The 24,268-nt window shown below is 36.2% G+C and overlaps 1 protein-coding gene across 2 annotated transcripts in view; it reads right to left on the reverse strand.

Moving 5' to 3' along the window:
* The window catches only part of MAGT1 (magnesium transporter 1), a 42,744-nt gene that overhangs the window by 13,837 nt on the left and 4,639 nt on the right, over positions 1 to 24,268 (reverse strand). Inside the window, exons 2-6 of one of the 2 annotated variants that reach the window (XM_058536230.1) lie at positions 19,607 to 19,668; positions 16,279 to 16,448; positions 13,314 to 13,431; positions 1,013 to 1,153; positions 386 to 526 (exon numbers count right to left, since the gene is read on the reverse strand). In XM_058536230.1, the coding sequence (XP_058392213.1) occupies positions 386 to 526; positions 1,013 to 1,153; positions 13,314 to 13,431; positions 16,279 to 16,448 (570 nt within the window). In that variant the 5' untranslated portion in view covers positions 19,607 to 19,668. The remainder of the gene's footprint in view (positions 1 to 385; positions 527 to 1,012; positions 1,154 to 13,313; positions 13,432 to 16,278; positions 16,449 to 19,606; positions 19,669 to 24,268) is intronic. The other variant, XM_058536229.1, reaches the window with a different exon arrangement.

A 24,268-nucleotide genomic window follows, 5' to 3' on the forward strand; every position in this document is an offset into this window, starting at 1 on the left:
TTCTTGATTAAGCCTTATATTTTACCACAAGGATCACAAGAATCAATAATGTTTACTTCAAAAGGAAAAGACTATATTAAATTATAAAGAAGCTGACACAAGTTTCAAAAGTGAATATTGAAAAGACTTTTAGAAGACTATTTTCAAAAGAATTGCAGATTATCATAGGGGTAACAGTCTATCATCTAGGTTGAATAAAAACTGGGTATAATCAGTTCCTCCAAGCTCTGGCCATCCTAATGAGATAATAGAGGAAACAAACTGATTTTAAAGCATAAAATAAAGATATAGAAAATCCTTTCCCACAGGTAAGAAATAAACAAAATGCTACCTAACAATAGAATATTAGAAGTTTTACTCAATTTTTCTTCTAAAATTCACTCACCAAAGCTGCAAAAGCCCATCCAGTTTTATTAAAGAGAAATTCCATATTGCTTCTTCGAAGATACACCAGTCCACCAATAATAGCCAAAAGCAATCCCAACATAAGGGGACCAGCGTAATTTGGGGGTCTAATTACTCTAATCTAATGGAAAGGAGAGAAGAACATTTTAAAGTATGAAATCTATTCATTAATCATATAGGTCAAAATAATTTGAAATGAAAGCAATCAAAATTAGTATGGTTACTTTTAGGAAAAATTATACTTTTTTCTTTTCAACCTAATCAAAATAGTCTACAATGTATCCTAAAATGGGATGGAATAGCTACAATATTCTGTTTAACCACAACATAACATCTTTTAGATTAAGAAGTATTTGCCAAGTACAAACTAGGTAGTTCACGGACTTGGTAAGGTAAAGAGTGGTTTCCATGCTGAATTCAATAAGGTAATAGAGGATGTTTTGTAATTTCACTCTTTCATCAGGATGATTCTGTTAAATGCTACTTATGAAGGGACTGCCAAACTATTACCACCTCAGTGATGTGGGGACAAGACCAATTAGGACCTCCTAGTAAGATTCAAAGTGGATAACGGCAAAGTAACTTTTTACAAAGTAGGGAAGCTTACATTGACATCGGTTCTGTCAGCAATCCACCGGGCAATCTGCTCAGCTGAAAAACCGCGCACTTGCAACTCATATGTATCACCCCGTTTGGGTTTCCCTTTTGCAGGAAAGTTGATGAAAGTTGGAGCTGAATTCATGTTTAGCTGAATAAAAAGTAGTCCGTGAAAATATAAGTTACCAAGAGAATAATCTTAACAGCAAATATTATCTTGAAATTTAGGCATTTTACAAATATGAGGAAGCCCAAGTTTAGGTAGGTTAAGTGACTTGCCTAAGTAAAGTGGTAAGTGCTGGAGCCAGGATTCAAACCCAAGGCTCCCTATGATCTTAAGTATTATACTTTACCAACCAAATATAAATTCCCAGCTAAGAAACTTACATTTTACTCCTTTAGAATGGAAAATCTCCCATACTGCAAACATTTTAATCTGTTCAGAGATTTTCCAAAAAAGAACACATTTATGAGAACTAAAATTGCCTTATGTAGCTGAGGTATGCTCCAAATAGAGTACAATCTCAATTTGGAGGAAACAAGATCAGGATAAGATAGTGCTCTAAAATTGCAGTGAAAACCAATACAAAATGGTAGCCATATGCAGAAATAGTCAATTCTAAAAGGTTCATGAATGTTTACTGATAAGCATCACATTTCTGTATTCTCTATCATGAGACCATGGTATGCTTAAGAAGACAACAATGGAACTGCTAAGGTAAAGAAATCATGACCAACTCATCTGCATTATATCTTTCTTGACATGGTATAACTGTACTTGTGGAAAACAGAAAGTCTGACTAAGTCCAGGGAAAAGATGCTGACCAATAGATGCAAGCATTCAGGTTCCCTAAGCAGGTACCCTATAATGGAAATTGGCTTGTATAAGACAATTATAACTTAAAGACATCAGCGAATAAAATAATCCAGCTCCCTTGCTTTGATTTTATACTCAAAATAAAACCCTTCTAACAGTAATTTTTTAGACTTTTCCATAAGGGGAGAGGGTATACTGATTAGTGGATATGATTATTTTGGTCTTCTTGGCAGTATAATAGGGTGAATTAATGAATTAATGGAATAGCCTTTTGGTTACCAACGTCCGTGGATTTTTATGGTTTGGTGAGTGTGCACAAAGACTCCAGAGCTAGATAAATTCTGGCCACACTGTTAAAATTCAGTTCCTGAGTCTGCAAAGCTGAGAACCAGACCCTGGACAGTGTTCACCCCACCACACTGCTGCCCAAATTTTAGGCCAAACTCTGCAATGTTTGTTTAGTTTTACCATCTTTGAATTTAAAAAAAAATAAATGTCTAAAAAAACCAGGTACTATATGAATCCATGTCCCTTATGAAATTTTTAAAAAAAGTACAGGGTTATAAGGACCAATCCCAGTCCATTCTGGCAGCCACTGTTACCATTTCTAGACCTTTATGAATTTATTCATATACATGTGTATTCATTATACACATATACATGTGTACAACAGAAAACATATAATATTGCTTTATGTCTGCTTTATTTCAACACAAATGGTATATTAAATGTATCATTCTGCAATTTGCTTTTTTTTTCTTCAACCAGGTTTGAGAGATCTATCCATGACAGTACATATATATCAACCTCACTCTCATAGTTTACTAAGTAATTATGCTATTGTTGGAATTTTAGTTTTTTTTCCTTTTTCCAATTAAAAATAATGTTGCAATGAACAGCCATGTACATATCTCTCTGTGTACACGTGAGAGTGTTTCTCTAGAAATGGAATTGTTAGGTCATAGGGCAGAAAGATTTTAAATTAAAATGGATACAGCCAACTTGCCTTCCAAAGTGGTTATACAAATTTATATTTCTACCCATCAATGTAGGAAAGTATCTGTTTCCTCACATTCTTACCAAAAGTTGATCTTATGGGTAAATATTGTATATCACCATTATTGTAATTTGTATTTCCATGATTACTACTATAACATCTTTATACAAAATCAGCTCTTTAAAAATATCTTGTAGGCTAAAGACACAACAGAGTGAAAATGCAACATATGGAATGGGAGAAAATATCTGCAAATCATATATCTGATAAGGGGTTAATATCCAGAATATATAAAGAACTCCTACAAGTCAACAACAAAAAAACCAAACTGATCAAAAACTGAGCAAAGGATTTAAATAGACATTTCTTCAAAAAAGATATACAAATGGCGAACAAGCACAGGAAAAGATGCTCTACATCACTAACCATTAGGGAAATACAAATCAAAACCACAATGAGATACCACTTCACACCCATTAGGATGGCTACTATTAAAAAAACAAAAATAAAAAAACAGAACAGAAAATAAGTGTTGGTGAGGATGTAGAGAAACTGGAACCCTTGGGCACTGTTGGTGGGAATGTAAAATGGTGTAGCTGCTATGAAAAACAGTATGGAGGTTCCTAAAAAACATTAAAAATAGAACTATCATGTGACCTAGGAATTCCACTTATGGGTATATATCTAAAAGAACTGAAAGCAGAGTCTCAAAGAGATACTTGTACACCTATGTTAATAGCAGCATTATTCACAATAGCCAAAAAGTGGAAGTAACCCAAGTGTCCATCAACAGATGAATGGATAAATGAAATGAGGTATATGCATACAATGCAACATTATTCAGCCTTAAAAAGGAGGTAATTCTGACACATGCTACAACATGGATGAACTTTGAGGACATTATGCTAAGTGAAATAAGTCAGTCACGAAAAGACAAATACTATATGATTCCACTTATATGAGGTAACTACGGTAGTAAAATTCATAGAGACAGAAAGTAGAATGGTAGTTGCCAGGGACTGGGGGAAGAGAGAATGGGAAGTTATTTAACATGTAACGAGTTTCAGTTTTATAAGATGAAGAGTTCTGGAGACTGGTTGCACAACATTGTGAATGTACTCAACACTACTGAACCGTACATTTAAGAATGGGTAAGACAGAACATTTTCTGTTATGTATACTTTCTCACAACTAAAAATTTTTTTAAAATCTTGTAGGCTTTGAAAATCCTTGACGTTAATGAGCCAAAATAAGATGTACTATTTTTGGTAGTATCAATTTTCATCCATGCTTAGCTTTTGTATGCTGTGGCACATGACACTGTTATTTGGAGAAAGATTTGAATTTCTTCCGCAGATGGACATACTACCATCCTTATACTGCTAACTCTAAATATAGCTCTAAAATGGGCATTGATATTAAAAGCTATTTGAGGTAGAAGAAAATTGGTTTTGTATTTTTACAAATCACTAACAGAAATTCTTTATGCATACCTTGTTATAATAAATGGAATTATAATTTTTCATTTCCAAAACAATCCCAGCTTGAATAGTAGGGAATGAGAAAGCAATTTCTTAAACTCTATAAATTATTTCCTTTGGTTTAGTAAAGCCTAAATGAAGTAACCTTTTAGGTTGTAGCATATTTTATAAATATACTGATTTTGATTTATGGAGCTGTGTGAGACTGGAATATGACTAGCACAATGACGTATTGTAAAATGGGAACATTAAGCCATTTGTTTAACACTTACTGAACATCCATTATGTGCTCGCACTGATAGCTACAGGATGTTGGCTCTGCTCCTAAGTAAGCAACTATATTCTAAGAGGGGCTGTCAAACAACTATAGAGCTAATTTTACTATAAGATAGAATGTGGATAAATGTATAATAGAAAAATAAGGAAAGTAGCACAACAACACAAGAAAAGGGATGTCTCACATTTCATCTGGAGGATGTGAAAAGGCTTCAAGGGAGTTATCTGAAATGAGGCTTAAAGGGTAAGCATAATTTTGAGAGGGGAGACAAAGGCAGCAAGGGAGAAAGGATATTTCATGTTGCAGGAAACAATCAACAATCCGGAAATAAGACAGTGTATGACATAGTATAATTATGGGAAAGGTGGTTATGTGTTTGGAGTAAAGAGTGCATGAAGTGAGGAAGACTAAGGAATTTGGCTTTAGTCTATATGCCACTATTTCCAAATGCATGTTCCACAGAATCTAGCCAAAATACTCCATTAATTGGTCCAATAATCGGGGAAATTCTGCATATTACAGCCCACTGCTGGAATGGAAGGTATAACACATATCAGCATGTTAAAGTCTATGAGAAGTCCTGTGTTGGGAGACAATTCTCCATGGGTTTCTCATGTTTCTGCAAATCTTGCAAGCAGAGGCACTGACTCCCTCTCTTCTGGATGATCTTCTCAAGGATGTTTGTATAGCCTTAGAGTATAGAGATAGAGTCTCCCTCCAAAGCAAAGGGCACACATGCTTACTACCCTTTATAGAAGATTTGGGTTCCCAAAGCTTGGAGTTCCTCTCCCATAATGCAACACATTGTCCCTCTTTGCAATATCCTATGGGAAGTGGGGCTTGGGGAACCAGTGCAATAAAGTGCTGATACTTTGGATACTGTTGTTGCTGTGAGTAATAAAGTCCTTTAACTCTGACCCAGGAGTGTCATGTCTTCTGCCAGCATCTATGAAACTGTGGCAGGCAACCTTGTTAGCTTGCAAGTCAAGTAAAAGCTCAGACCCTTCATAGTTCTTGATACCCTAAAGTAAAAAATAAAATTTAATTTTGTTTAAACTAAGGTTACTCAAATTTAATTTTTCCCCAAGTATTCTTATTAATGCCCTCTAGAAAAAACTCTGCGAACTGTTATAGCAGACAATATGGAGAGAGTACTATATGAATGGTAGTGAACCAGTTAAAAGGCTACTGCATTAGTTCAAATGAGAGATCAGGGTCTTAGAATGTAAATGGGGTATGGCTATGATGGATGTTGTAGAAGAAGAAAAAAATGACAAAGAAGTGTCACTAATGATACAGAACACAAGAGGACCAGGTTTGAGTAGAAGTAGGAGAGACAGGCGTTTCATTTGGGACGTAATGAATGTTTGGATTAGAAAGTCATTCATGTAAATATGTACAGCAAGAAGTTATATTCAAATCTTTCATGTTTTATTAAATTATTGAATAAAATATGTCCAAATATATGATTAGACATAAACAGACAAAATTGAATCTATGTCCCCTTATATGCAAAGAGGAAAGAACTAGTACAGAGGCTGAAGTTAAAAACACAGTTGAAAGTTATGATTTCCAGTTCTGCATGTAAGGAGCTTGGAAGTCGCCACTCCATCGTAACAAGTAAAAAGCTGAACAAACTGAAAAATCAACAACTCTTCTTGGATCCCTAAGAGAGGGGAGGACACAGGGCAAACGACTGCCCCCAATATTAGAGAGACAGACAGGAGAATATAGGGAGTCATGGTTTATCTGAGTAGAGACCCAGAAGTGGAAACTGCCTCAGGAACCATTTCCAGAGTGGGAAAACCTGACCCGTACCTGAAGAATTGCTGGAGGCTCAGTGTGGACGACTGTGAGAGTTAAAAACTCCAGGGGCACACAGTCATAGGGGAGCCCTTACAATATTGTGAGATTTACCTCCATGCGCTTGACTACGTTCCCACAGTAAATACTGGAGAAAAATCCCCTCATGATTCTGGCTGTGGGGAGGGGAAAGGAACCATTTTGAAGTACCCCAGAGCATTCTGTTCTTATTAACAAGGCCTGCCCTCAGGGGAAACGAGTTAACCAGAGCCTAACCTGCTGGAGTGTTACCAAAGCCTAACTGACCTGGAAGAAGGGAAATACCCAACTCTAGCCTACTCCAGCCATCCTGTCACCCTAAGGGGGTAGAAAAAAAACTGAAAAACTCTTATCAAGTTCACTGTCCAGAGGCATATGCTCACTAAAAAACTGAGACCTAATCATAGGACTATAGAATGTTCCCCTCCCCTCACACCTCACACTACATTACTAAAGCCCAATTTATAGCAGTTCCTTTTACCCAGTACATCATGTATGGCTTTGAAGAAAAAAATTATAAGGCATACCAAAAGTCAAAAAACACAATTTGAAGACACAGAGCAAGTATCAGAGCCAGACATAGCAGGAATGTTGGAATTATCAGAACGAGAATTTTAAAAACTATGATTAATATGCTAATGGCTCTAATGGATAAAGTAGACAGCATGCAAAACCAGATGGGTAATGTAAACAGAAAGATGGAAATCCTAAGAAAGAACCAAAAAGACATGCTGGAGATGAAAAACACTGTAGCAGAAATGAAGAATGCCTTTGATGGGCTCAGTACACTGGACATGGCTGAGGAAAGAACCTCTGAGCTAGAGGATATATCAAAAGAATCCTCAAAACTCAAAAAGCAAAGAGAACAAAGCCAAAAAAAACAGAACACAATATCCAAAAATTGTGGGCCAACTACAAAAGGTGTAACATACACATAATGGGAATATCAGAAGAAGAAGAAAGAAAGAAACAGAAGAAATATTTAAAACAGTAACGACTGAGAATTTCCCCAAATTAACATCAGACTCCAAATCACAGATCCAGGAAGCTCTGAGAACATCAATCAGGATAAATGCCAATAAAACTATAACCAGGCATATCATTTTTAAACTACAGAAAATCAAAGATAAAGAAAAAACTCTGAAAGAAGCCAGAGGTATAAAACACCTTACCTATAGAGGAAGAGAGATAGGAATTGCATCCAACTGCTCTTCAGAAACCATGCAAGCAAGAAGAGTGGAGTGAAATATTTAAAATGTTGTGAGAAAACACCACCAACTTAGAATTCTATATCTTGTGAATGATTCTTCAAAAGTGAAGGAGAAATAAAGACTTTCTCGGACAAAAAAAAATTGAGGGACTTTCTTGCGAGAAACGTTAAAAGAAGTTCTTTAGAGAGAAGAAAATAAGATAGGTCAAAAACTCGGATCTACATAAAGTAAGGGAGAGCACTGAAGAAGAAATAAGTGAAGGTAAAATAAAAACCTTAATTTTTCTTATTCTTAATTAATCTAACAGATAACATTGTGTCCAAATAATACCAACAATGTATTCAATTGTGTGTGTGTGTGTATATGCTTATATATAAGTGAAATGAATGACAGAAATGATACAAGGGACAGAGGAAGGGGGATTAGGATTATTTTGTTATTATAAGGTACTCATACTACCCATGAAGTGGTACAGTGTTATTTGAAAATGGACTTGGATTAGCTGTAAATCTATATTGCAAACTGTAGGGCAACCACTAAAAAATGGAAAAAAAAAGTACAACCAATATGCTAAGAAAGGAGAGAAAATGGAATCACATAAAATGCTCATTTAAAACCACAAGTATATGTTGTCTACAAGAAACCCACTTTATTATTATTATTTTTTTTTGTGAGGAAGATCAGCCCTGAGCTAACATCCATGCCAATCCTGCTCTTTTTGCTAAGGAAGACTGGCCCTGGACTAACATCTGTGCCTATCTTCCTCCACTTTATATGGGACGCCACCACAGCATGGCCTGACAAACGGTGCCTTGGTGCATGCCCAGGATCCGAACCCGGGCCACCAGCAGTGGAGCACACACGCTTAACCACTATGCCATGGGGCCAGCCCTGAAACCCACTTTAAATATAAAGACACATATAGATTAAAAGTAAATGGATGGAGGAAAATATACCATGCAACCACTAATAAAAAGAAACTGGGAGTAGTGATATTAATTTCAGACAAAGCCAACTTCAAATCAAGGAAAGTTATCAAGGATAAAAAAAGAGCATTACATGATAATAAAGGGGTCAATTCTCCAAGAGACCTAACAATCCTTAACATGTATGTACCTAACAACAGAATATAAAACAACATGAGGCAAAAACTAATAGAATTGCAAGGAGAAATAGATGAATCTACTATGATAGTTAGAGACTTCACCCAATGGACAGATCCGGCAGGCAAAAAATCAATAAGGACACAGCTGAATTCAATAACACTATCAATCAACTGGCTATAACTGACATCTAGCCAAACTAACCAAGAAAAACAAGAGAGAAGACATGCATTAGTAATACCAGAAATGAAAGAGGGGATATCACTACAGATCCCACGAACATTAAAAGGATAATAAAAATACTATGAACAACTGTACACCCACAAATTTGATAACCTAGATGAAATGGACCAATTCTTTGAAAGCCACAATTTGAAGAAATAGACAATGTGAATGGGCTTATATCTATTAAAGAAATCGAATCAATAATAACTTTCCAAAACAGAAACCATCAGGCTCAGATGAGTTCAATGGTGAATTCTACCAAACATATAAGGAAGAAATTATACCAATCTCTACAATCTCCTTTAGAGGATAAAGCAGAGGGAATATTTCCAACTCAATCTATGAGGCCAGCATTACCCTAATACCAAAACCAGACAAAGACACTACAAGAAAAGAAAACTACAGACCAATATCTCTCATGAACATAGATGCAAGAATCCTAAACAAAATATTAGCAAATCAAATAACAACATATAAAAAGAATTATACATCACAACCAAGTAGGATTTATCCCAAGTATACAAGACTGGTTCAGCATTCAAAAATCAATTAATATTATCTGTCACATCAATAGGCTAAAAAAAAATCACGTGATCATATCAATACATGCAGGAAAAGCATTTGACAAAATCCAAACCTATTCATGATAAAAAACTCTCAGTAAACTAGGAGTAGAGGGTAACTTCCTCAACTTGATAAAGAATATCTACAAAATTCCTACAGCTAACATCATACTTGATGATGAGAAACTCAAAGGTTTCCCACTAAGATCAGGTACAATGATGTCCCCTCTCACTACTCCTTTTCAACATCGTACTGGAAGTTCTATTTAACGAAATAAGACAAGATAAGGAAATAAAAGGCATGTAGATTGGGAAGGAAGAAATAAAGCTGTCTTTGTTCACAGATGACATGATCATCTATGTAGATCTGAAAGAATAAACCAAAATAACTCCTGAAACTAATAAGCAACTATTGCAAGGTTGCAGGATACAAGGTTGATACACAAAAGTCAATTACTTTCTTATATACCAGCAATGAACAAGAGAAATTTGAAATTAAAAACACAATATCATTTACATTAGCATTCCCAAAAATGAAATGCTTAGATATAAATCTAGCAAAACATGTACAAGATCTATATGTGGAAAACTACAAAAGTCTGATGAAAGAAATCAAAGAACTAAAGAAATGGAGAGATATTCCATGTTCATGGATAAAAAGACTCAATATTGTCAAGATGCCAGTTCTTCCCAACTTCATCTATACATTCAATGCAATCCCACTCAAAATCACAGTAAGCAATTTTGTGGATAGTGACAAACTGATTCTAAAGTTTATATGGAGAGGGGCCGGCCCCGTGACGCAGTGGTTAAGTGCGCGTGCTCTGCTGCTGGTGGCCCGGGTTCAGATCCTGGGTGCGCACCAATGCACCACTTGTTGGGCCATGCTGTGGCGGCATCCCACATAAAAAAAAAAAAAAAACTGGAGGAAGGTGGGGACAATGTTAGCCCAGGGCCAGTCTTCCTCAGCAAAAGGAGGAAGATCAGCATGGATGTTAGCTCAGAGCTGATCTTCCCCACAAAAAAAATAAATTAATTAATTAAAAAAAATAAAGTTTATATGGAGAGGCAAAAGTCCCAGAATAGCCAACACAATATTGAAGGAGAAAAAAGTTGGAGGACTGATTCTACCTAACTTCAAGCTACGGTAATCAAGACAGTGTGGTATTGGCAAAAGAATGGACAAATAGATCAATGGAAAGGAATAGAGAGCCTAGAAATAGACACACATAAATATAGTCAACTGATCTTTGAAAAAAAAGAAAAGGCAATTAAATGGAGAAAGGATAGTTTTTTTCAACAAATGGTGTTAAAACAACTGGCCATCCATAAGCAAAAAAACAAAAAAACACCTAATCTATACACAGACCTTACACTTTTCTCAAAAATTAACTCAAAATGGATCACAGACCTAAACGTAAAAGGCAAAAATATAAAACTCCTAGAAGATAATATAGGAGAAAACCTAGAGTACCTTGGGTATAGTGATGACTTTTTAGATAGAACCCCAAAGACACAACCCATGATAGAAATAATTGATAAGATGTACTTAATTAAAAACTTCTGCTCTGTGAAAGACAAAGAGAGTGAGATGACAAGCCACAGAATGGGAGAAAAAATTTGCAAGAGACATATCTCATAAATGACTATTATCTAAAATATACAAAGGGGCTGGCCCAGTGGCACAAGCGGTTAAGTGCGCGCACTCCGCTGTAGCGGCCTGGGGTTAGCCGGTTCGGATCCCCGGCGCGCACTGACACACCGCTTGGCAAGCCATGCTGTGGCGGCGTCCCATATAAAGTGGAGGAAGATGGGCATGCATGTTAGCCCAGGGCCAGTCTTCCTCAGCAAAAAAGAGGAAGATTGGCATGGATGTTAGCACAGGGCTGATCTTCCTCACACACACAAAAAATAATAATAAAATAAAAATAAAAATAATAAAATTAAAATAAATAAATAAAATAAAATATACAAAGAACTCTTAAAACTCAACAATAAGAGAACAACCAACGTGATTAAAAAAGGGGCCCAAGACCCTCACAGTCATCTCACCAAAGAAGATATACAGATGGCAAGTAAGCATTTGAAAAGATGCTCCACATCATATGTCGTCAGGGAAATGCAGGTTAAAACAACGAGATACCACTATACACCTATTTCAATGGCCAAAATGCAGAACACTGACACCACCAAATGCTGAGGATGTGGAGCAATGGGAACTCTCATTCATTGCTGTTGGGAATGCAAAATGATACAGCCAATTTGGAAGATAGTTTGCCAGTTTCTTACAAAACTAAACATACTCTTACCATATGATCCAGCAATTGTGCTCCTTGATATTTACTCAAAGGAGCTGAAAACTTAGATCTGCACAAAAACCTGCACACAGATGTTTATAGCAGCTTTACTCATAATTGCCAAAACTTGGAAGCAACCAAGACGTCCTTTAGTGTGTGAATGGATAAACAAACTCTGGTACACCCAGACAATGAAATATTATTCAACACTAAAAAGAAATGAGCTATCAAGCCCTGAAAAGACATGAACTTTAAATGCATATTACTAAGTGAAACAAGTCAATCTGAAAAGTCTACATACTGTATGATTCCAACTATATGACATTCTGGAAAAGGCAAAACTGGAGACAGTAAAAAGATCAGTGGTTACCAAAGGTTAGAGGGGAGGGATGAAGTGGCAGAGTACAGAGGATTTTCAGGGCAGGGAAAATACTCTTTATGATACCATGTTGATGGATACATGTCATTATACATATGTCCAAACCAGTAGAATGTATACAACCAAGAGTGAACTGTAATGTAAAGTATGGACTTTGGGTAATTATGATGTGTCAAGGTAGGTTCATCAACTGTAACAAATGTACCACTCTGGTTGGGGATGTTGATAATGGGGGAGGTTATCCATGTGTAAGGACAGGGATTATATGGGAAATCTCTTATCTACCCCTCAATTCTGCTGTGAACCTTTAAGCTGCTCTAAAAAAATAGTCTTAATTAAAAAAAAATACAAGTGAGAGAGGTCATAATTGACAGAGCCAGTGGGTATGGGATCCAGGGCACAGGAAAAGGGCTAAGATTTGAACAAGAAGAAGGAGCTTCTCCACTAAGAGAAGAAGCAATGGGGTAAAGACAGGTACCTAGCTAAACTAAGAACTTCAATATTACATAATGGTGGTGGGGCCGGCCCCATGGCGTAGCAGTTAAGTGCACGCGCTCCGCTGCTGGCGGCCCGGATTCGGATCCTGGGCGTGCACCAAGGCACCGCTTGTCAGGCCATGCTGTGGTGGCATCCCACATAAAGTGGAGGAAGATGGGCACGGATGTTAGCTCAGGGCCAGTCTTCCTCAGCAAAAGCAGAGGATTGGCATGGATGTTAGCTCAGGGCTGATCTTCCTCACACACACACACACACACACACACACACACAAATTACATAATGGTGGCATAATGGCAGGGTTTATGCTGTGATTTAAAAAGTTACTTAATAAACTGTACACTTCAAAATGGCTAAAATGGTATTGTTTTTATTATATATAGTTTACCACAAAAAATATATATATAAAGTTACTTGATTACTACCCAATTTCCATATTCTAAAAGGTTAGCTTTGACTATTACATTTCATGGTTAGCTCAAGTTTAGTTTTTATTTCACTAACTACTCTAGATTTTACATAAGATAAGTCCTATTTAACTTCTTGTGGCCATTGAAAAAGATTTATTCCACTTTATCCATAGTTTACCTATTCCTACTTAATAGAATAAACCAAAGATCTTACCATCTGAAATACATCAGAGCCTTCATCAAAATCCACCATAGCAAAAAATATCCTGTTGGTAAATGCACTGGAGTATCGCCAGGAATTTGCCAGGATCTGGAATTCTTCATCAGCTTGCCTGGATGCAATCAGATTTGTGAAGATAACATATAAAACATTTTTAAAAGCAATCTAGTTCATCAGCGGTAAAACAGATCCAAAGAAACAAGAGCAGTTTTTCCAATGAGGTAAATATTGAAAAAAAAAAGACAAGCAAGTCAGGCTCTGCTGACAGGGTTAGGAAAAGCCTTGGAAAACACTGCCATTATTGTGGCACAAGAGAGGCCTTATCCCAAGTGTTGGGGATTTCAACAGAAAGTAGTAATTACCTGACTCCACTTCATACTTGGTGCCTGTTTCTTATCTCAAAGCTCTTTCAGTAGTCACTGGGAAAATCCAGCTAATAGTCTCTACAACAATTTTTAATACCCTAAATTACTTCTAAGAGTTCAAAGACAAGGTTGAAGAGTATTCCCAGAGAAAGTAGATTATAATATTAATCCATTTAAAACATCTAAAGTACAAAATGCTACCTATTAAATAAAAATACGGTCGGATGAATTATTAGGGTAAAAGATAAGAATCTAGGGAATTGAGATTAATTGAAACCTCAAGTCACGTTTCACTTTTCCTTTACTACCCATATGCTTTCAGTTTCCAAGATCTGACAATTCTTCATTTGTGATTATTTTTTAACCCCATCCCTTCCCGTTTATTTTCATTGCTATCATCTAAAGTCAGATCCTTAATATCTGACATTAGAATATTAAAATACTGACTCTGGTTTCTCCTACTCCAATCCTTCTTACACTGCAGTATACATAAATCTTCCTAAATTACTACTTTCTTGAAATTCTTCCTCTTCTCAGAAACCATTGTTGCTTTTCTATTACCTTTGAACAGTCTCTAAGCTCTTTCACTGGTTATTCAAGGTTCTTTATCATCTAGTTCCAAATAATGCATCTAGCTTTTATGTAGCCTTACTTTACTACTAATCAATCTCAAACAGGATGTCTTTTCATCCCTTGCACACATCATTGCTTCTAATCAGAATATCCCACCCCTATCTAAATCTGGTCCATCTGTCTAGCCCTAGTACAAGTCCTATCTTCTCCATTAGGCCAACCCTAACCACTCCTGTTATATGTCTTTCCTGAAATTTTACAATATTTATTATGTACACAATTAATTTGGTACTTAATCATAAATTGTCTTATATTGCCAGCTAAATTTTCATGTGTGGAACTCATTTCCCTAGCCAGATAATAAGGGTAGGGCATCTTTCTTATACTTCTCATTCTGATAGCACCAAATATATAGTATTATACACATTGCTGTTGCTTAATTTTTATTTTTTGAATGAGTTTAGGAAAATGTGAGCTAATTTTAAATTGTTTAAATTTAAATTTAAACTTGTAGAAAGTCAGATGCTAATAAAAACAAGTTAATAAGAATTTCATTAATTTGCATTTAATACAAAATTATGAAGGAGTTTGTGTTTGTTCCCTGACATTTTTGTTACTCTCGATTGTTAGTGAGGGAACTGACTGAATTACGAGTAATTTTAGATTTTAGTTTATTCATAGTTAACACCTACTATTCTTTTTCCTTCTTCTATTCACATTTATATTCAGCATACGCCCCAAAAACTAAGAACTCTGGGACCAAATACTTGACTATCTCCTACCTCTGGGGAGAAAATCCTTTAAGAAAAGTTAGCAAGGCTCAGGGTAGCATAATACACTATTCTAACAGAAGGCTGTCTATTCCTTCACATGGGCCCTGGCTGTCAGAATGTGGAAAGCCTCCAAGATTTTATTAAATTAGTTCTTCACAGGGTTGCCTTGTCACTTCATTTAAAGTGAATTCCCAGATCACACATACTGATCTAAAAATATAACTAAAAAAAAAAACAAAAAGCAAAAGTTATTTTATTTTTTAGTATCCACTATTTTTAATTATCTATAGTGCTTTTGTTTCAAGAAATATCAATCTTTATTCTTTGTGTGTGTGTGTATGTGTGTGTGTGAGGAAGATAACATCCTGAGCTAACATCCATGTCAATCCTCCTCTTTTTGCTAAGGAAGAATGGCCCTGGGCTAACATCTGTGCCCATCTTCCTCCACTTTATATGGGACGCCGCCACGGCATAGCCTGACAAGTGGTGCATCGGTGCACGCCCGGGATCCGAACCCAGCCACCAGCAGCGGAGCACGTGCACTTAACTGCTACGGCACGGGGCCAGCCCCTCAATCTTTATTCTTAAGATCATTCAGAAACAGTAAAATAAAATCAATAAACCATTGTTTGATGAACGTTTAAGTGAGATTATTCTCCATTTTCAAGGTTTACAATCAGTAAAAAATAATCTAGAAAAAAGAAACATCTCTAAATCATGCATCTTTGTTTTCTAAAAAAGTTCTCTTATAATTCCAAATTTGGATGTAGTTACTATTATTACATTAATAAATATCTCTAGCTTTGGGTAGACCAGTTAAAATTGTGGAAACTGTTTCTACCAAAAATGAGAGAACATTTACTTTATCTACTGTCTGGGGTTGTTATGATAAAACAAGAGTATGAAGTTGAAAGCACTTGCAAATAATAAAACACTACATCAATGCTATTGGCATACATTTATATAAGTTGATACCAATTTATAAGATGATTGTTAGATTTCTTAATTATTCCTATGATGGCTTCCACACTACTTTATCCTTGCTCTTTGTTCCTCCCCAACTAATATGGACAACCAAGAAATGACTTTAAAAGAGCAGTAGTAATATGTGTTACTACAGCTATCCTAAGTAAGGTATACATACTAATTGTGTATGTAACCACTGAACTAATTTGGTTCTTCTAAGATTGAGAAATGGTTAAAATCTTATAAGTTATTTAATTTTAAAGTGTAGTTGAAAGTTCATACTTGCACACAACACATTGTCTATGAAGCTGGAGAGCAGTGAACATGACAATAACGGAGTAGTTTCTTGGTGGGGCTTTAACAAGGCGACGAAACTTGTCTCCATTCATCCTTATTACAGGTCTTTTATTGGTCCATTCCATCAGTTGACTAACCTTTTCAGATAACACCATCTATAAAAGACAAAGGATGGAACTTGAGGGTATTATGTTAAGCGAAATAAGCCAGACAGAGAAAGACAAACACTGTATCATTTCACTCATATGTGGAAGATAAACTAACACATGGACAAACAGAACAGTTTAGTGGTTACCAGAGGGGAAGGGGGTTGGGGGGTGGGCATAAGGGGTGAAGGGGCACATTTTTATGGTGACTGACAAATAATAATGAACAACTGAAATTTCACAATGTTATAAAGTATTATGACCTCAATAAAATAAAACAAAAATAAATAAGATAAAGGGAGCATGCTGTTAATACTCTCAACTTGGCACTTAAAATTCTTTTTAACTAGGCAACTTACTTAAAACCAAGAATAACAAGTAAAGGTACACAGAAAATGTGAGAGATCTAAAAATAAAATTTGGTAGGTGGGCCTGATGATAATAATTATTCTTAAAATTATATTATTTCATGATGAGATTTAATCAGACACTACATGTTCGATGTGAATTACTTATTATTTACTAGTAGACAAAATAATATAAAATCATAAAACCTTTCATTTGCCAAAGATTCCAAAGAATGTTGAGTTAAACCAACCGGCTAATTTTATATAAGATTTTCCTTCTCAAAAAAAAAAAAAAACACACCTACATAGAAACTAGAATTGTTAAAACAATTTTCAAAACAAAGTGGAAGGAATCACTCTACCTGATTTTAAGATTTATTATATAGCTACAATAAGCAAGGCAGGGTGGTACTGATAAAGGGATAGACACATAGATCAATGGAACAGAAACAAAAACTCAGGAATAGACCTACACAAGTATAGCCAACTGATTTTTCACAAAGGTGCAAAAGCAACTCTCTAGGAAGGACAGCCTCTTCAACAAATAGTTCTGGAGCAACTAGACATCCATAGCCAAAACTCTGAACCTTGAACTTATCTTCACAACTCACATAAAAATTAACTCAAAATGGATCACATACTTAAATGTAAAAAATGAAAACTAAAAATTCTAGGAGAAAATGTTCAGGATCAAGGGGTAGGCAAAGAGTTCTTAGACCTGACACCAAAAGCATGATTCACAAAAAGAAAAAAATTGATAAACCGGACCTCATCAAAATTAAAAACCTTTGCTCTGTGAAAGACCTTGTTAAAGAGGATGAAAAGACAAAATACAGAGTAGGAGAAAATATTTTCAAACCACATATCTGACAAGATTAGTAGCTAGAATATATTTTTAAAAACTATCAGAACTCAACAGTGAAGAAAACACAATTCAATTAGAAAATGGGCAAAAGACATGAAAAGACTTTTCATCAAAGTTGATCTACAAATGGCAAATACATACATGAAAAGATGTTTAACATTATTAGCCATTACGGAAATGCAAATTAAGAGCACAGTGAGAGATCACTACACACCTCTTACTAAAATAAAATACAGTGACAATACCAAATGCTGGCAAGGATGTAGAGAAACTTGATCTCTCATACATTGCTGGTGGGAATGCACTATGGTACAATCACTCTAGAAAACAGCTTGGCAGTTTCTTAAAAATTAAGCAACTGACCATATAATAACCATACAATCCAGCAATTGCATTCCCAAACATTTATCCCAGAGAAATGAAAATTTACGTCCACACAGGGGCCGGCCCGGTGGCGCAAGCGGTTAAGTGCGCGCGCTCTGCTGCGGCGGCCCGGGGTTCGCTGGTTCGGATCCCGGGCGCGCACCGACGCACTGCTTGGTAAGCCATGCTGTGGCGGCGTCCCATATAAAGTGGAGGAAGATAGGCACCGATGTTAGCCCAGGGCCGTCTTCCTCAGCAAAAAAAAGGAGGAGGATTGGCGGATGTTAGCTCAGGGCTGATCTCCTCACAAAAAAAAAAAAAAAAAAAAAAAAATTTACGTCCACACAAAGAAACAGCTACATTTGTTTCTTTGTAATAGTCAGTCATCATGAGGCAATGGAAGAGAAGCAAGGTCAATGAGAATTTCAGTTTGAAATTAAGTGCAATCATATTTATTTATCCTTCCCTTCATCTCCACCCTTATATTCAAACTTTGCAAGACTAGTAGGAAGACAGGAAAGGATAAAAAAGAAGTGTAGAAGACAAGAATCTCAATGCAGAGTTAATGCTAATTTATGGTTTTGTTCTTCTTTACAGAGATATGTTTACAAAGGGCTGGGCAATCATGAAGTGGTTCATTATTCAGAAGCATTTGACCAGTACATTTCCCACTACTTACACTGAAATTTGGCCAGGGCACTGCTGTTCAAACTTTAAAAATAGTTCCCTCTCTTTAAACTCAATCATCAGAGAACAGATGTTAGGATGTGCCTTTTCACTTTGGAAGTGGATCACGAACCTACTAGAAAGACAGCACTCTTTGAAAGATCCGTGTCAGGAATGCAAATGAGTTGCCTCAGATTTAGGCTAAGAAAAATAATCCCCAGAACCATTAAGAAAAGCTTCTGTAGGGGCCGGTCCCGTGGCTTAGCGGTTAAGTGCACGCGCTCCGCTACTGGCAGCCGGGTTCGGATCCCAGGCGCGCACCAACGCACTGCTCGTCAGGCCATGCTGTGGCAGCGTCCCACATAAAGTGCAGGAAGGATGGGCACGGATGTTAGTTCAGGGCCAGTCTTCCTCAGCAAAAAGAGGAGGATTGGCATGGATGTTAGCTCAGGGCTGATCTTCCTCACAAAAAAGAAAGAAAGAAAAGCTTCTGTGGCTTTGGTCACCTCAACAAAATTCTCACAGAATGCATATCTAGCAGGTTGTTAACTGAGTGACCCTAAATGGTTTTCCTAAGCAGTCAAGGACCAAGGACACAGCATATTAGTCCTCCTCTCCAGATGTTTCATAACACTTTTTACCCGTATTCTAGCACTTATCATTCTAAGATACTTTGACTTGTTTCCTTCTCTAGACTATTAGCTACTAGAGAGCAGATACACACAGAACTTTACCATATAGCAGGCACTCAATAAGTGTGTACTGAATTTCTATTTAACGGTTCCCAGCCGGGTATAGACTCACTTGTATACATTAACATATAAGGAAAAAAAGATGATTGCACACATAAACACTTACATAGAAACAGAATTTTTTTTATTTCAGGAAGGGAATAGTAACATGAATTCTAAAAATGCATGATTTACCTTTAAAGCATGCCTGAATTCAGCCAATACAGAAAATTATTTCCTGAGTATACTTCAATGAACTACAGAGAAAGATGGCATAAAAATTAGTTGTGTAGCAGATACAAAATAATTCCAGTAAGAGCCACAAAATGAATATGCCACACATGGAAAATTGAATATAGACTCTAAGCCCATAGAGAAATATATACATTCTCGAAAGACTGGTATAACAAATAATTAACAAGACTTGTGGAACAATGAATGATACTAAGGAAACAGGTCTTTGGTAAGGGCTATGGAAGACAGTGAACTAGAAGGTAGACAGGATAAGGGGCAAGCGATGGAGGCTAGTTCATCTTTAACAGTAGAATTAGTTACCAATAATTGTCAAGAGTAGGGAATATTTGATTTAAATTAAGGATGCATAGATTAAGTTTATTCAGTTTTTCCAACAAAATGAATTCTTATTATTTGATACAGCCTTAATGATCTTCACAGTTCAGAGAACAATATTGGTTCGCAGTTTAAAAATATGTATTCTATATTTTAAAGCAGTCATTAATTTTGTTATATTTTCAAATTAAATTTGACAGCAGCAAATTGAAACATGATTTGGCTATTTTATTCACCATGGCTACAGATTCTATTTGGGGCTATTTTAGAAAAAAAGTGGAAAGCAGTAACAGGTACTGAAAAAGTTTTATGTCGTCTACCTCTTTTCAATCACATAGATATATGATCATTCCAACAAAACAAATACATGTGCTTTGAATTAGCTATAAATATGTTGAGTCTTCTTAAACAAAAATCTTAATATTTATTTATGTATTTATTTAGTGTGTGTGTGCGCGCGCGTGTGTGCTGGAGGAAGATCAGCCCTGAGCTAACATCCATGCCAATCCCCCTCTTTTTGCTGAGGGAAGACTGGGCCTGAGCTAACATCCACGCCAATCTTCCTCCACCCTATATGGAACGCCGCCTCAGCATGGCCTGACAAGCGGTGTGTCGGTGCGCGCCGGGATCCGAACCCGGGCCGCCAGCAGTGGAGCATGCGCACTTAACCACCAAGCTACAGGGTTGGCCCCTAAACAAAAATCTTGAACAGACTTTTTCAACCAGGTCTATGTAAAAAATTTACAACATTCCTCTTCCTGTTTACTAACAGACTGGAAAGACCAGTTTTCTGGCTATTCAATCCCCAAATAATTTATCAAGTAGAAGAAATTACTTCAAAGGAATTACAAATTCTCTTTAAAGCTCTTATAAAATGGGAATATCACCTGAAAAGACTGCTTAATACAGAGGCAATTAGGCTACTTTCTGAGTTCATTTTCTTTAAAATGAACTGAAGACAGATCACAACAAAAGATGACCTAGTTTTAAACTTTTACAATAAAATTACATGAATATAGCCTGGAACATGATAATTAGAAGTTATAATCCTTATTCACAATGATATATAATCTTTTAATCTTTTAATATATCTTATAGTAAGCCTATCTTGAATTGATTTTATGGAGAAAACAGCAGCTGCTATTTGGAATCCTAGTATGTATGTGTCAGGCATCAACTTCTCTCCTTGTACCGAGTATTTAATTCTATCCTCAAAACAACACTATGAGGTAAATACTCTATTTTTATGCTCATTTAACTGCTGAGTAAACAGGATCAGAGAGGTTAAGTAACTTGCCCAAAGTGCCACAGTTAGTAAGACACAGAGCTGGGATTCAAACAGCCCATGATCATTCTAAACCAGATTTCTCAACGGTGGCACTACTGACATCTTGGGACAGATAATTTTTTGTTGTAGGGAGCTGTCCTGCACACTACAGGATGTTGTGCAGCATCCCGGACCTCTACCCACCAGATGCCAGTAGCACTCCTACCTCCAGCTGCAACAACCAAAAACATCTCCAGACATTGCCAGATAACCCTTGGGAAGCAAAATTCCCCCCTCCCTCATTGAGAACCACTGTTCTAAACTGAAAAGAATTTTCACAGTACGATTTAAGTTTTTATAATCTTATTATGTATTCAAAAAATTTTTTTATTCATTATTGATCAGAATACAATATAAAAGAAAGACCTGGTGATAAAGTAAACCAAAACATCCCAGAGCAAGCCCTTAGTGTGATGGAAAATAAACTTTCTAGACTCGTGTTTCTCAAAGTGTGGTTGTTATACAGGGGATTGTTAAAAGTGCAGACTTCTAGGTTTCATCCTTAATAAATCTGATTCAGTAGGTCTAGGGTAGGTTTCAAGATTATGGAATTTTAACATGTACCCCAAATCATTCTTTATTTACACCGAAATTTAAGAACTACTGCTCTACATAATTCTGATGGTCAGGAACCACGTCATATAAATTTCTGTGCATAACACTGGGAAATTAAATAAACATTAAGTGATTCAAATGATGAACAACAGGAAAAAATACACCATTCCTAATAATAAACCACCACCAGATCTTCCTGGAAGAATGTGATATATTCTAGATAACTCAAATATAACGCCTCAATAATTCCTAGATACTTCTTTCACTAGTCCTCTTTTGTCTTCTCTAGTATATGGTTTTACGAAGGAATTTCTCTTTTCTTCACATTTGAGTTGAAAGCTTTCTTCATCACAGTAAATCTCTAGTACTGAAGAACTTCTTCCTTAGGGTGCCTCTCATCCGTTGTCAAGAGCCCATTGTTTGGGTAATGAAAGCTATGGCTCAGAAATAAAAATTTTGTTTTTCTATAGCCTCTACACTAAGTCCCACTATTCACTCTCCAGATATTTCTTTATCTTCCAAAGTCACAACCTTCAAAAGTAAAGGATTAAAATGTCACCTGTGCCCTTCAGGTCCTTCTATTTACTGTTTAATACTTAAAGTTATTAGTAAGAAACACATTTTCCAAGGACTATAGTACAGAAAGGTAAGAGGTTTATCAAGTGAACTACTCAGTAACTCAAAAAAGCAATTGATTTGGAAACAACTATTGGAAATACGTTTTCCACTAACAGTTTTAAAGAACATTTAAGAAAATAAATCCATCCAGTTTTTAATTTGCATTGGATATACTTATTCAAAACAAAATACAGGCTTACTATGGAAAAACATTAAATTTATAAGCAAAGTCACAATCAATTAATTTCTCCCCTTCTTGGAATACATTACTCTATTTTCAACTTTTCTTTTTTTTTTATAATTTTTATTTATTTATTTTTCCCCCAAAGCCCCAGTAGATAGTTGTATGTCATAGTTGCACATCCTTCTAGTTGCTGTATGTGGGACGCGGCCTCAGCATGGCCGGAGAAGTGGTGCGTCGGTGCGCGCCCGGGATCCGAACCCGGGCCGCCAGCAGCAGAGCGTGCGCACTTAACTGCTAAGCCACGGGGCCAGCCCTCAACTTTTCAAATAAAATAAAAAGAAGAGCAATGATATTCACAATTAAAATATAATACCAACAAAGTCAAGTAAGCTTAAAGTCTTTCTCTTCTGTTGAAACATTTAAATTAGTATGGCCACAAAATAATCCCACTAACAGGAAGTCAATTAATATCTCTAATCCTGTTAGTAATAATCAAGTATAATGAAAATTTTAGGACTACAAGGAATTAAGAGGGCCAAGAGAGGGCAGAGAGACAACAGTTTACTTTCATTCTATCTGCTCGCATAATATTTATCTCAACTAGCTCTAAGAAGATTAAGCCTTAACAACTACAAATTCTCCTACCGTCACTGAATATCACTCATCAAAAATAGCAGATAGGAAGCCATTATCATTTAAAGCTAAAATTTGATCCTGCCATTGAGATTTCTTTTGAATTTCAGAAGTAAGAAAGCTAAGCATCACCAGTGTGAATTCCTCTAAAATGCACCTCCCTTTCCCCCAAAACTTATTTGATTGTATCTGTGTTCTAGACCATCAGGGTTCATTCATAAAAATTCTTGATACTTTTAGCTTTCCTAATCATCCACCAGTCTCCAGACGTTAGTAGAATAAAATTCCTGGTTAAGCAATAAATTTCCAACTCCATCCTTAAATTAAGAGCGAGACTGAACAGATCTGGAAACATAATTGGCAGATAATGACTGAAGGAGACAGTGAGCAGAGACGAGAGCATTTTTAATCCTTAAATGCCATCTGCTCCATTCTGAGTTCACCTACTTCCTGGACAGGGCTAAAATATACCACTGTCCCCTCTCCTTGATGTTTTATTTTTTGGGGGTGTCTCAATTTGTTTGTTTTACAACTGCTAGTGAGCCTTTGGTTCTTAGTAGTAAGGTATTTTCTAAAGAAGTGCAGGGGTTTTGCACATGTGACACTTTCACGTGTCAGTTCTCACAGCAATGTCAGAGAATGTAGACATTTTTCCAATAATAGCCTGCCTTGTCACAATATGCAGGTAATTCTATTTTCTGAATAATCCTCATAAAAACATTACAAAAATATCAGTTGAAAAAACATTTTACTACCGCAGAGGAACACAATCTTATTTTATTTTCTAATATTCGTCTAATGTCTTCTACATGCCAGGTACTGAATTAGGCACTTTACAGCCCTCATCTAATTTTCACAATACATGAAGAAATAGGCATTTTCCCATTCTACTGATAAGGAAAATGAGACTCAAGAGTAACTTGCTAAAGATCACTTTGGTTGCATTAACATATATGCTCTTTAAAATTTT

The sequence above is a fragment of the Diceros bicornis genome, chromosome X (assembly GCF_020826845.1).
Source record: "Diceros bicornis minor isolate mBicDic1 chromosome X, mDicBic1.mat.cur, whole genome shotgun sequence".
NCBI classification, from domain to species: Eukaryota; Metazoa; Chordata; class Mammalia; order Perissodactyla; family Rhinocerotidae; genus Diceros; species Diceros bicornis.